We start from the raw sequence: 14740 nt of genomic DNA, 5'->3' as shown, positions 1-14740 counted from the left end.
CTCATTCAAACCCGGGCCTGACATGTGACAAGTTTTTGTCAGTCCACATCACAGTCACTCATAGCAACCATCATCTGTACAAGTGTGGATCCCTGTCATGAATCACCAGCAGAATGGCTCCACGCAGCAGCGATATCAAAGTTATGGTCCCCAAAAATTTCACTGATCAGTGTTGGTTACAGAAGTAGGGAGCCCCTGACAGTCCTTAGAGAGAGGATGTGCAAGGATATTATCAGGCCCCAAATGCAGAATCAGGGGAGATCTGCTGATCTTCCCTGTATCTCTAAAACAAACTGATGAACAAATACATTTGTAAATAGACATAAAGGGTTCCCTCTCCTCCCTGTGGCATTGGTCAGCTGCAATGGTCATCGTGACACAACCTAGAGTCACTTGGGAAGAGTCACAGTGAGGGATCGTCTGCACTGGGTTGGCCTGTGGGCGTGTTTGTGGGGGACCGTCTTGTTCATCGAGGCAGGAAGCCCCAGCCCACTGTGGGTGGCAACATTCCCTAGGCAGGGGGTCCTGAACTGTGTAAGAGAGGAGCGACGGAGCACACAGGCGTTCATCGCTCTCTGTTCCCGACTGTGGGTGTGGTGTGCTCTAGCTGTCTGAAGTGCCTGCCTGGACGTCCCCCAAATCCTGGACTGTAACCTGGAACTGTGAGCTGAGATAAACCCCTTCCTCTCCAGAGCTGATTTTTGATGGGGTATTTTATCACAGCAACAGAAATGAAACCAGACACTCCTTCAGTAATTACGTTTTCATTTTTTGGGAATACTATAGGGAACAATACACAAACACGCACACACACACACACATACATGCATGCATGCGTGCCGGCACGCATGCACACAGGGTAGTGGTGGATTTGGTTTTGGTTTTTGAGATGAGGTCTCACTGTTTTGCCCTCCTGAGTAGCTGGGACTTCAGACACATGCCGGCCCTAGGCCAGCTATCTGGCTTTGTGGTGTGGGTCCCCTCCCAGGGCAGGGTGACGATGATTGGACAGGTCTGCCCATTTCCCGTTCGCTTTTATAATAATGCCAGACGCACCCTTCAGCCTGGCACAGTTGGCAAATATTTGTTGAATAAACGAATGATGGTACTCCTGTGGCGCCCATGCAGCGTGAGGGTTGAGGGTTTGGGTGGCCTGTGTTCTTCTCAGGTAGAAAGATAAACACAACACAAAGTTTATTGTTTTAACGATTTTTAAAATGTACAACTCAGTGGCGTTTCAGGTATTCACAAAGCTGTATCACTCTCACCCCAGATGGAAGCCTGGTCCCCACTTAGAAGTCACTCCCTGTTGCTTGGCAACTGTCTGGCTCCTGGCAACCAGCAACCTGCCCTTCTGTCTCTCCAGATATCCCAGCTCTGGACGTGTTATACGTGCGCCAGACTTACAAGGCCTCTTGTGATTGGCTTCTTTGTCTCAGGATGAAGATTCCGTGTGCTCTGGAGCCTGTGCTGGTCACTGGAGGACCTTCTGAGTTCACAGATGGCCACACTGGAGCCTGCTCGGGCCAGCTGTCCAGGGGCACGCTTGCTGTTAAACAGTCAGGACATTTCAGAGCCTGTCATTTACCCACTGGTGGCTTGAACTTGGCCATCCATCATGTCACTGGTGCTAACAAATGGTCCAAACAAGATGGAATTCATGAAAGCCAGTTTTCAGCAAGGTCCTGGCTTCAAAGGCCTCGTGTGGTCTCTATCAGCAGCCCCCAAAGCTGTCCCATAAACCCAGACTGTTAGCAAGATCCGGCTCTTTCTGGATAGTCGCTTCTCAAGAGGGGCATGCAGCCCCCTCTGTGAACGAGTATCCCCGTCAAAGGCAGTTCCTCTCCTCTCCTTTGCTCCTAAAGGACACCTGCCATCCAGCTGCATGGGACACTCCATCCAGCCTGATGGGACACTGGTCCGAGTCATGTGTCCTTGGCCTGCTGTAGATGTGCAGCCCATAGGGGTCGTGGAGGTCCCTTGGTATTGGCTCTCCCTGGTAACCCTGCTTCATGGTGAGGGGTCCCAGGAGTGATGGAAACTCTTGTCTGATTCCAAGCAGCTCCCAAGAACTTCAAAATGAAAGTTCTCCATCCCCAGGGAGACCATTGGGCCCAGCCATATGTGTTGTAAGCAGCTTGAGGGTTCTGGCGACCCCTGTACCACGGTGACAGTCTGCAGAGGTCAGCGGGCTGGGACTGAGCTCTGTGCTTGGACTCTGGCTCTAGAACACACTGTTCTCTGTGTCAGGATAGCCAGCTTGCTCTAACCTGCTCAGCTCAGGTCACACCTTCATTTCCACACGGTAGATGCTCAGGGTGACTCTGACCAGGGGCCGAGTGATTATAACTCAGGGCTGCCATTGCAAAGAAAGCCAGGCTGGAGGTTCAGCTCCTTCAACCTGTGTGGCCCAGGGCCAGTCCCGCATCCCTCTGAGCACCTCACTCACATCCATGAACTAGAACCTAATGCTTAGGTTGGTTGTCATGGAAACAGGGAAAGACTTTTCTGAAAACTAAGGTCTGTAGCTTGAGTTTTCCTGCCTTGCCCACAATCAGGACAAATTTTGTCACCCGCCAGTCCCACAGCCGCTCAGACCCAACCAAGTAAACACAGAGACTTATATTGTTTACAAACTATATGGCCGTGGCAGGCTTCTTGATAACTGTTCTTATAGCTTAAATTAATCCATTTCCACAAATCTATACCTTGCTACATGGCTCGTGGCATCTTCACATGCGGCTTGTCAGGGTGGTGGCTGGCTGTGTCTCCTTCTGCCTTCCTGTTCTTTTATTTCTCCTCTCTGTTAGTCCCGTCTATACTTCCTGCCTAGCCACAACCAATCAGAGTTTTATTTATTGACCAATCAGAGCAACTTGACATACAGATCATCCCCCAGCACAGCCAAGTGCAGATCATCTCAGACACCTGCACTCAGGCCCGTGGTCCTGATCATCCTCTATGCGGACCTGCTGGGTAAAGCCACAAGGAACCCGAGAACAGGCTCCCACAGGACACACAGAACATCCCACAGCAGTTGTCAGAGGCTGGAGGGGGGGAGAAGGGTCCGGTTGATGAAGTCCTTCCTGTGCAAACACGAGGACCTGAGTTTGGTCCCCAGCACCCACGTACTGTGAACCTGTAATCTTGGTGCTGGAGGTGGAGGCAGGCAGATAGATGCCTGGAGCACGCGTCAGCCATGAGCTCCAGACTGAGCGAGAGACTGTCACTCCAAAGAGAAGGCAGAAGGGCTGGGGAGATAGCTCAGTGGTTAGAGCACTGGCTGCTCTTCCAGAAGACCCAGGTTCAGTCCCCAGCACCCACATGGCAGCTCACAACCATCTGTGACTCCAGTACCAGAGGATCTGATGCCTTCTTCTGGCCTCTAAGGGCACTGCATTCATGTGATGCAGACATACATGCAGGCAAAACACCCACCTACATAAAGTAAAAATAAGTACCCCCCCAAAAAAAAACCATTAAAAACAATAATGTGAAAAATACAAGAAGGCCGGGTGGTGGTGGCACATGCCTTTAATCCCAGCATTCAGGAGGCAGAGGCAGGTGGATCTCTGTGAGTTCGAGGCCAGCCTGGTCTACAAAGTGAGTTCCAGGAAAGACACAAAGCTACAGAGAAACCCTGTCTCGAAAAAACTGAGAAAAAAAAAAAAAAAAAAGAAAAGAAAAAGAAAGAAAGAAAAGAAAAGAAAAATACAGGAAATACAGGAAGACATTTGATGTTGATTTCTGGCCCCCATATGTATGTACAAGCATGTGTGTACACACATATGAACATGTGTACATGTAACACACACACACACTAGCAAGAGCTCCACACAGCTCCTAACTGATCGCCAGCTGTGTGACTTGAGGCAGCTGACTCGTGTGTTAATGACAGTCCATTTACAGGGGACACAGGTTCCTTTCCTGGGCTGACACGTGCCCCCGTTTCCAGTGTTGGCTTCTCAGAGGTCCCCTGCCCATAAAGCACCACCCTTGGCCGAGGGAGGCCGTGGAGGTCACACGCTTTGAACCAGAGGTGGTGTAGCCAAAGACTGGCCTGTACTCGGGTCCCCACAGCCCTGAGTGGGGACGGTCCATGCTGCTCCCTCCCTAGGGACGTAGTGGAGTCTTTGTACTGCTTCCTTTGCCATCTCCCAGTCCCCCAGGTTGCAGTGGGCGTTCCCCAAAGAGCACTTTATCAGTAAATCATTGGCCCCAAAATCCACTTTGCATTCTTCTCAGAAATGGGCAAATCCATCTTAGAAGTCACATGGACACATGGGGGAACCCAGAAAGCAAAAACCACGCATGTTTCGTGGGTCCTGATACCAAAATTAATTTCTATTTTTGTTATTTGTTTGGGGTTTTTCAAGACAGGGTTTTTCTGTGTATCCCTGGCTGTCCTGGAACTCACTCTGTAGACAAGCTGGCTTCAAACTCACAAAAAAAATCTACCTCCCATGTGCTGAGATTAAAGGTGTGTGCCACCACTACTTGGCTCAAAATTAATTTAAAATATTTTTAAAAAGAGTTGCTACAAAGCTATGCGAGTCACAGCCATGTGGACTTGCCTCCACAGACAGTGAGTGGAATACAAAGCCAGGAGAAGCCCTGAAAATGGATGGATTTCAACAAGGTCACACAACCGCTCAACAGGGAAAGGACTGCAGGATGAAGTCAGCCCTAAGGTTACACCATCTGAAAAACCAGCTCCAAGGGCATCAAAGACAAACCCCACAAACCTTTAGAAGAGGGGCCGGCAAGATGGTTCAGTGGGTAGAGGTGCTTGCTGCCAAGCCTGAGGACCTGAGTTTGAACTTAGGGACCCACATGGTAGAAAGAGAGAAGGGACTCCTGCAAGATGTCCTCTGACCTCTGCAGGTATGCGGCGATATGCGTGTGCAGACACACACACACACACACACACACACAGAGTTAATAAATGGTTAGAAGAGAACAGAACACTTCATGATCCTGGGTCCCGTGGTGACTGTTCTGGACACCACAAAGGCACAGGCAATCAAAGCAAAACCAGATGTTGGACCACGCCAGTGTGAACACCTTCCTTGTGTCTAATAATCACACTCCGATGGGAAAGCGTGGTCATGGACTCAAGAAAACATTTGCAAATTAGATAGTTGGTGAGAGTCTGCTGCCCAGAAGGAGCAAGGACAAGCCAGGAGGTGTGCCGACACGGGCTTCTAATCCCAGCACTCCAGAGGCTGAGGCAGGGGGATGGTGAGTTTGAGGGCAGAATGGGCAACACAGAGAAAATCTGAAAAGCAGATATTTAATTGAAAACACTTGAACAGACATTGCTCCAAAGTCTGTTTCCCAACAGCCTATGTGAGCTCCATGTCAGGAAGATGCAAAAGAAGGGCGGGCAGGGTGGCTTCGGCGGTAAAGGCTCCCGCCACTGTCCGGACAGTCTGAGTTTGGTGCCTGGGTCCTCCATGGTAGAAGGAGAGAACTGACCCTTGGAATTTGTCTTCTGACCTCCAGGCATGTGATGTGGAGTGTGCACATATGCACCTATTAAATTAAAAACATTTTTTTAAGATTTATCTATTTATTATGTATACAGTGTTCTGTTTGCATGTATGTCTGCATGCCAGAAGAGGGCACCAGATCTCATTACAGATGGTTGTGAGCCACCATGTGGGTGCTGAGAATTGAACTCAGGACCTCTGGAAGAGCAGCCAGTGCTCTTAACCTCTGAGCCATCTCTCCAGGCCCTGCAATTTTAAATTTTAAACATATATTTAAAAGAGAGATGCAAATGAAAGCCCCCCCCCCGGAGCTAGCTGCCACAGCACGTCAGCTGTCTGTGTTCAGACCACATGGAAACGAATAATGATTGGCAAGTACACCCAGAAACAGGAATCCGTGGGACTATTAAGTGGTGTGTGAGTCACTCTGGCAGTTCCTCAGAATTTTAAACATTGTTTATACCCCAAAGAAGTAAAATCAAGGACTCAGACAGGAATCTGTACGATCATGTTTGCCACTGTGTTCTTCACAATGAACGAAAGATGGGAGCCATCCAAGTCCCTGTCAGCTGGTGAGTGGACAAACTGTGGTATGTCCATACAGTGGAATATTACTCAGCCCTTACAAAGGAGTAGGGGGCTGGGCTTGGTAATGGTTCAGGCTAGTAACCTTAGCCATTCAAGAGGCTGAGTCAGGAGGGTCACAAGTTCAAAGCTAGCTAGCCTTAGCTACAGAGTGAGTTTAAGGCTAGTCTGGTATCTTCATGAAACTTTGACCATCTTGAAAGTAAAAAGAGAGTGATGGTTACCTCAGTGCTTGACTCTTATGCACAAGGCCCTAGATCAACCCCAGGACTGAAGAGGAACAGGAATAAAATTCTGAGTCGCTTCCATGAGCTCTCCAGGGCAGCTGAGTTCACAGAGACAGAGAACGACAACCACTGGGTGCTGGATGCAGGAGGAGTTGGGGAGTTGGGGTCTCAGGAGACAGAGTTTAAGATGCAAAGATGGAGCAGGTCCAGAGATGGGGGGAAGGGGAGGTGGTGGCTGTGAGCATACTTTATCCTGCTGAATGGGATACTTAAAGTGGTGAGGGTGCCCACGGTTATGTTATGGGCATTTTACGTCCATCAAAAACAAAACAGAGGAAGAAGGAGGAATAAGAAACGAAGCCCCCGTGTTAGGCCGTACTTCTGGAAAACAACACAGCCGTTCTAGGCCACGTGTAAAGATGTAAACGGCCTCCAGGGGGGATGATGACAGGCTCCTGTCTCAGGTTGTTTCGAGGGGTAAATTGAATAGGGAGGCACATATGACTGGCGAAGAGCCACCTGTGAAAACGTGGGGACAAGTCTGTGGCATCAACTGAATGACACCCAGGGTTGGCAGTGTGTCCTGGCTCAGCCTGAGGGAAGTGCTGAGTGGAGAGGAGAAAAGCGATTTCTGTATAGTTTTATAGACTTGAAATAGTTTTATCTAAAGTGTTTTCCACAAAGGTTTGGCGTATGTGGGAGCTATGGAGAGATCTGGAAAGACACGTTTAGTTTGCCTGGAACGTGAGACTTTGAGCCGCCAGGCAGACCTGGGATGGACCCCGCATTCCATGCCTCTGGAGTCCTGTGACATGGACTTGGGTATGTCACATGATGTCAGGGCCTCAGCCACCTCACAGAGCTGCTGTGCAAACTAAGCCTGCGGAAAACGCCAGCCAAAGCCACACAAAGCACACGGGTCCCATACTAGTCCATGGAATGCCAGAGACAGAACTCCGCCACCTCACCCTGCACTTGGCCCCGTGCCAGGCACAGTGTTGCTAAGGATGAAGCTCCCGTCTGTCCTCACATCCCTATGACCCGGCATGTGTGTATTCTAGAAGCTTCCCAAGCAGGGCAGCTTCCCTGTGCTTTTGAAACAAGCATGTTCTATGGCAGAGCACAGCAAAGTCTCCACGGGTCCATAGAAGAATTCAAGAGTTCTACACAGCAGGGCGGTCAGCTGGGAGAGCACGGGCCTAGCATGTGTGAGGCCCTGGGTTTGTGTCAGCATAGATAGAGTCGACCATCCCATCACTCGGGGGTAGAGGCTGGGAGATCCGAAGTTCAAAGTCATCCTCAGCTGTGTAACTAATGCAGGGTCAGCCTGGGCTATGTAAGACCGTCTCAATAGTGGTAGTGGTAGTAATATTAATAATAATAATAGCAGCAGTTTGTACTGAGCTTGCCCACCTCTTCGGCCTCTTTAAACCAAGGGTTCATTTTGCTCAGTTGCTCACATGACCTCTTTTGCTGTTTGTGATGTTTCAAAGTCACATGGAAATAAGCTGCTCACACTGGACAGCTCTCTCTCCTGGAGCTGGGAGGCACATTTGACTGTCAGCTCTGTACCCTTAAACCGGGGGTGACAGACAGCGGGGGGGGGGGGGGGGGGGGGCGCGGGCTTGTGTTTGGGAGGGAAAAGTTTGCAAGGAGACTGTTCACCCTGCCAGAGTCTCAGGTTAAAAAAAAACAATCTTTCATAAACACCGTGTCTCCACCCAGAGAAAGAGAGAGAGCGCCTAGTGGACCAGGAGTAGTGATGCACAACTATGAAGCACCTGGAGGCTGAGGTGGGGGGGTTGAGAGTTCAAAGCCAGCCTGGGCTGTATAGTGAGACCCTGTCTTTACTTTAAAAAAAAAGGAGGGAGTGGAGGAAGGGAGGGATGAAGGGAGGGATGTAGGGAGGGAGGAGTACATAGTTTGAGGAGTGAGTGGCACAGTGTGGAGGCCTGGGGAGTCTCAGATTCAAATGTCTCCAAGGCCAGGAAAACGGGCAAAGTGGGGAAGTGAGGAGAAACAGAGGAGTGTGGAGATGGGATCACAGCCCTCAGGGCTGGAGGTCTTCACAGAAAAGAAGACTGAGGTCAGGATGGAGTTATGTCCCTGTCACAGTCAAGAGACCTGGGAATGCGGCTTTTAATGTAAATATCCCCAATTTAGAGTATCAGGTGGTCCCTTTAAGTCAGTGGTTCTCACCCTGTGATATCAGAAACCTTGCATATCAGATATTTACGTCACGATTCATAACAGTAGCAACACTCTACTCATGAAGTAGCAACGAAAATCATTTCATGGTGGGGGTCGTCGCAGCATTAGGGAGGTTGAGAAGCCCTGCTGTAAGTCCAAGCGGGGCCAGAACAGAGCGACTTTTAATCATAAGCCTTGTGTGGTGACCCAGTCGTTGCCTGTTACAGACAGATGTGTCTGAAGACCCAAACAGATAGCCCTACACTGCACACACACACACGCGCGCACACACACACACACACACGCACGCACGCGCGCACACACGCACACACGCAACGCACGCACGCACACACACACACCGCTCAGTGATGCTCTTGGACATGTGACAGTGAACCCACGAGGCTAGGTCACTTCGCTGCTGTCTGTACACACACACTATGACATCCCCACAGCTAGGAAATGGCCAACGGCGCATTCTGAGAACTATTTGGCAATGTGTGGTCCTGTGTCAAAACAGAACTCGGGCCTGGAACAAAGGCTAGTCATGCACACGAGAACAATACTGTGCAGCGCCCAACTGTCCAACCGTCAACGGATCGATAAACTCCCAACATCACTGCCACCCCCATTTCCCGTCCAACCAAATTCAACATAAAATGCCAGGCCTACCTGCCCAGCCCTCCAGATGGGGAGAAAGTGCTCTTCACTTGTCTTGGGTGGGAAAGTTGCACAGCAAGGCGTCCGGAGGGAGCTCCAGCCATCCTGATCACATTGATTTGCTTTCTGCTCTAGGGTGGTGAAATTCCGCCGTACGGGAGAGAGTGCAAGGTCAGAGGACGATTTGGCTTCCGGAGAGCATGATGTCCAGATCGAGGGGGTCCGAGTGGGCCTAGAAGCAGTTGAGCTGGATGATGGGGCTGCTGTGCCCAAGGAGTTTGCCAATCCCACGGATGGTAAGAAAGCCCATCGGCTCAGGCGTTAGCCTGGCATCCTGTGTTGCCTGCCTAGGTGGTGATCTTAGAAAGTTCTTGTGAAGGGGCAGCTGGAAAGACACAGGCCACCCAAGGGTGGCCCTGGGAGGGTAGGCTGGGACTACAAGGCTTACTTCAGGAGGGATGGTTACATCACAATCCCTGCTGGGGGCGTCATTGCACACTTGACTGAGAAGTGCAGCAACAGGGCTGATGATGGTGATGATGGTGATGATGGTGATGGTGATGGTGATGATGGTGATGGTGGTGATGATGGTGGTGATGATGGTGGTGATGATGCTGATGGTGGTGATGGTGATGGTGGTGATGATGATGGTGGTGATGGTGATGATGGTAATGATGGTGGTGATGGTGGTGATGATGATGGTGGTGACGGTGGTGGTGGTGATGATGATGGTGATTATGGTGATGACTATAATGCTGCTGCTAGGGGTGGTGGTGGTGATGATTCTGATGTTATAATGGTTGTGGTGATGACAATGGTAATGATGGTGACTATGATGTGGTGATGGTGATTGGTGATGGTGGTGGTCATGATGGTGGTCGTGGTGATGGTCGTGGTGATGGTGGTGATGGTGATAATCATGATGCTGGCGGCTGTGGTGATAGTAGTAACGACAGTGATGGTGCCCGTGGTGGTTGTCCTAGTTAGGTTTTCTATTGCTGTGAGGAGTCACCATGACCACAGCAACCCTTGTAAAGGAAGCATTTGTCAGGGTGCTCTGTGTGGTGTGGGTCGACTGAAGAAAGAGGTCACTCCGAGATGAAATGTTAGGGCCCCTGGCAGCAGGAAGGACCAGCCTCTGATGAACTGAACCCCAACAGCCGCACAAAGGCACATTGATTGATTGTTACCCAAAGCTGGATTTTTAGGTAAAGTATTTCCTCATACCAAGGTCCCTACTCTAATCTATGTCTCTCCAAAGGAGAGCATCCCATGCCCTCGTGGCTTTGGCCCTTTACTGTGTACCCTTGGCAGTGCACAATAATCCAAGAGCCTCAGTGGCTTGTGACCAGTCAGAGGCGATGTCCCTTCCGAAAACCAATTCTACAAATCCCAGAAAACAATCACCGTTTTCCACAACGATTCCTCAAGGTCAAAGCACTTCTAGAAAACAGCTATTGATTCTAGAATCTATCACAGATACAGCAACTCTGCTAAATTCCTACAACAAACATTTAATTGGGGTGGCTTACAGTTCAGAGGTTTAGTCCATCATTGTCATGGTGGGACATGGTGGCATGCAGGCAGACAGGGTGCTGGAGAAGGAGCTGAGAGTTCTCATCTTGATCCATAGGCAACAGAAGTGAACTGTGTGCCCCACAGGCGTAGCTTGAGCTTAGGAGACCTCAAAGCCTGCCCCCACACTTCCTCCAACAAGGCCACACCTCCTAATAGTGCCACTCCCTCTGGGTCTTTGAGGGACATTTTCTTTCAAACCACTACAGTAGTGATGATGGTGATGATGGTGATGATGATGATTAGTGGTGATGATGATGATGATCATGATTGGTGGTGATGATGGTGATGATGATGATTGGTGGTGATGATGATGATGATCATGATTGGTGGTGATGATGGTGATGATGATGATTGGTGATGATGATGATTGGTGATGATGGTGATGATGGTGATGATGGTGATGATGGTGATGATGGTGATGATTATGATTGGTGGTAATGATAGTGATGATGATAAGGGTAATGGCTGTGATGTTAGTTCTTGTAACAGCACATGCTACAGTTAATTAGTCTGTCTGGGGACCACCCCAGATGCCACACTAGACAAATACAAGATGTCTTGATCTCCCTTCTCCTCCCTCCTAGACACTTTCATGGTGGAAGATGCGGTGGAAGCCATTGGGTTTGGAAGATTTCAGTGGAAGCTCTCTGTTCTCACTGGCTTGGCTTGGGTAAGCATCTGGCCACAGCACCTCATGGACACTCCAAGGATCCTCTGAAGCTCAGCTGGGTACCATGGCCACAGGAATAGCACGGTTCTCCCCACATATAACTTCTGCCTGAATGCCAATCAGCAAAGCTCACATATAGTGATGGCCCAGGTGCATGCTGGGAGGGAGGTAGACATGATTGGCATCACCCTCAGGAAGTATCAAGCTACAGAAGACGATCTCTGCCCTTGGGGACTCAGGGCTACTGTGAGGTGATGGTATTGGGTCATATCCCTTCCCCGGAACACAGAGTTCATAGAAAACATTTGCCATCTGTGCTGGGAGTATAGTTCAGGGTGTTTGCCTAGCTGTGGGCAACGCACTGGACTCCACCCCTGAGCACTGCAGAAATAAAATAAAGAATGCTTTCTGATTCAAGGTATCCACAACCCCTCGCTGAGGACCCCTTATGGAGCTCCAACCCAGAGCACATCGGGTCTTTAATCCAGCTGTGATGCTTCTCTGAGCATGATGTGAGAAGTGACCTAGGCCTGTGTTTTTCAAAATGGACCATGCATTCCTCTGTCATGTCTCTCACTCACTAGAACAGACCTTTCCTGGGCCCCACACTCCCATGGCCCGAGTGTGGGTCTGCTTTTAACCTTCCAATATTCTGTCCGGTCATAAAGTAGAATCAAGACATTTAGTATCTGGGGTTTCTTAATATATGCTAATGTATTCAAACACTGTGTTCATTAAAGATGCAGACAGTTCTTCATGAGCACATGACCTACCAACCAAAGACGAAGGAGTAATTGCCTGAAGAAAAAAAGACCACACTGTCTCTCTGCCTCTGTAAAAATGTGTGCTCTGCTTTTAGACACGGAACGCTTTCTCACTTCATCTGGGAAGCACCTGTATTTCTTATCACATTTTTTTTTTTTTCAGAGCTGAGGACCGAACCCAGGGCCTTGCGCTTGCTAGGCAAGCGCTCTACCACTGAGCTAAATCCCCAACCCTCTTATCCCTCTTATCACATTTTTATAGTGTGTGTGTTGTGTGTGTGTGTGTGTGTGTGTGTGTGTGTGTGTATACCATGGTGAACATGTATGTAGTGGCCAGAGGACAGCTGGCAGGGACTTGGCTCTTTTCTTCTACCATGTGGCTCCTGGGGATCAAATTCATGGCCTCGGGCTTGGCAGCAGGCTGCTTTACCCACTGAACCGTCTCATTGACCCAAGAACCTGTGTTTTTAAAAACATGAGGAAACGATGCTGTACATGGGGGTACATTACACTGGTGTAATCCCAGCGCTTGGGAGGCGGAGGCAGGAAGATGGCTGGTTTGGGCCAGTCTGGGCTACATAATGAGACCCTGTCTCAAAAACAAGCAAATAACACATAAAGGGGCCGGTGAGATGGCGCGCGCACGCACACACACACACAAATGTAATTTTAAAAACCGACTGGCGAGATGGCTCAGTGGTTAAGAGTGCTGGTTGCTCATCTGCAGGACCCAGGCTCAATTTCCACAGTTCCCAGTACCCACACAGCAGCTCACAACTGCCTGTAACTCCAGTTCCAGGGGCATCTGACGCCCTCTTCTGGTCTCCAAGGGCACTGCATGCACATGGTTCAGAGACACACATGCAGGCAATACACCCGCCCGTATAAAAGAAATCAATACAAGATTTAAAAATAAAATTCGAAAGCAAGCAGACAGACACAGTGGGGAAACACACCAAGCATGCCAGCTGTCACCTGGGTCCCTGTGTTGCCGCTCACCGGTTCAATCCCAGACGCTTTCCCATGGGACATCTGGCCGGGTGCCAGCAGGAAGCAGAGGGGTTGGCCACACTCTCCGAGGCCAGGGCAGGATGCACTTGGTCCTCACAGTGTCCCTTCCTCCCACAGATGGCCGACGCCATGGAGATGATGATTCTGAGCATCCTGGCTCCTCAGCTGCATTGTGAGTGGCGACTCCCCAGTTGGCAGGTGGCGCTGCTGACTTCGGTAGGCAGCCCCCCCTCCCCCTCCGCCCCCCCCGCCCCCCCCCCCCGCCCCCGCACGTGCTCACAGATTCCCCTGGTGACTGTAGGACGTTGCTCATCTCCTGCTGCCAGGGCTGTGCAGAAAAGAGCTGGGCTGCCTTCCCATGCTTTCCATCGCTGGGATGGGCACCGTGACCTAAAGCCTTGTGGGGAGGAAGGGGCTTGTTCCAGCTCACAGCCCCACATCACAGTGCACCCCTGAGGGAGTCAGGGCAGGGACTCAAGGAGGGAACCTGGAGGCAGGAGCCTACTGTCTTTCTCCTCGTGGCTTGCCCGGTTTACCTCTCCATAGCACCCAGGATCGCCTGGTAGTGATCATCCACAGTGAGCCAGGACCTCCCCCATGAATCATCATCCATAAAGAAAATATACCACAGGCTAGCCCACAGGCCAGTCTGGTGTGGGAATTTTCTCAGCTGAGGGTCCCTCTTCTGAAATGACTGTAGCTCATGTCAAGCTGACCCGAAACTAGGCAGCCCACCAGCCCTTTATGGAAACGCTGTCGTCAGCTCTCCTAGTCAACCCACCCCATCCCCTCTTCCTCTGTGACCTGTCCCAGCACGTTAGCAGCCAACTCTACCCATCCAGGGCTTTAGCCCCTTGGGGACCTCAGAACATCTGGAACCCACCAGCATGTGACATGTACACTCTAGGAGCCTCCCCTCTCCTCGCTGCAGATAGGAAGTGCCATCCTTCCTCCCTGGAGGGTGATGTGAGAGCCAGAAACATGGCCCCGATGGGTAGCAGTAAGTGGTGTGCTCTCTGGAGAGAAGCTCTGAAGATGGGTGAGGTAGACCCCTCCCTTTTTGCTCTGGGAATTCTGAGGAGGGGATAAGGGCCAGGAGAGAGGGCAGCAACAACAGCTAATGCTCCCTGAGAGCCTAATGTCCAAGGGGCGGTGGCCATGTTGGATACAGTGTACGCCTGTCTTCGTTCCTAGTCTCATTGCTATGACTGTAGCCCCGACAAGAAGCGACTTAAGGGAGTCAGGGTTGACTTGACAGGTGGTCTGAAGAGATACAGTCCATCTTGGTGGGCAAGGCATAAAGGAGGAGTGTGGGGTAGCCGGTCACATGGCATTCCAGGTCAGGAAACAGAGAGATGATTGCTGGTACCCATGCCTCTCTCCCTCTGACTCAGTCTGGCTCATGGGATGGTGCCATCTGCATTTAGGAAGGGTCTTCCCACCTCAATCAGCCCGGTCTGGAACCCCCTTCACAGTCACGCGCACAGGCTCACCTCCTGGGTGACTCTAGCTAGACCGTCAGGTTGGCAGTCAACGCCAATGACCACAGCACGGTTTCCATCACGC

The 14740-nt window shown here is 50.6% G+C and overlaps 2 protein-coding genes across 3 annotated transcripts in view; one reads left to right on the top strand and one right to left on the bottom strand.

Annotated features, from left to right (window-relative positions):
- Usp30 (ubiquitin specific peptidase 30) overlaps positions 1–9287 on the bottom strand; it is a 56776-nt gene extending 47489 nt beyond the window's left edge. For both annotated transcript variants that reach the window (XM_037198608.1, XM_037198609.1), the window contains exon 1: positions 9164–9287. In XM_037198608.1, coding sequence (XP_037054503.1) covers positions 9164–9255 — 92 coding nt within the window. In that variant the 5' untranslated portion in view covers positions 9256–9287. The remainder of the gene's footprint in view (positions 1–9163) is intronic.
- Positions 1–14740, top strand: part of LOC114686978 (SV2 related protein) — a 69096-nt gene that overhangs the window by 16940 nt on the left and 37416 nt on the right. Inside the window, 3 exon segments of the mRNA XM_028861683.2 lie at positions 9287–9447; positions 11314–11399; positions 13292–13390. Of these exon segments, the coding sequence (XP_028717516.1) occupies positions 9287–9447; positions 11314–11399; positions 13292–13390 (346 nt within the window).

Source organism: Peromyscus leucopus, chromosome 23 (assembly GCF_004664715.2).
Source record: "Peromyscus leucopus breed LL Stock chromosome 23, UCI_PerLeu_2.1, whole genome shotgun sequence".
NCBI lineage: Eukaryota > Metazoa > Chordata > Mammalia > Rodentia > Cricetidae > Peromyscus > Peromyscus leucopus.
This window is presented reverse-complemented; position numbering and strand designations above follow the sequence as displayed.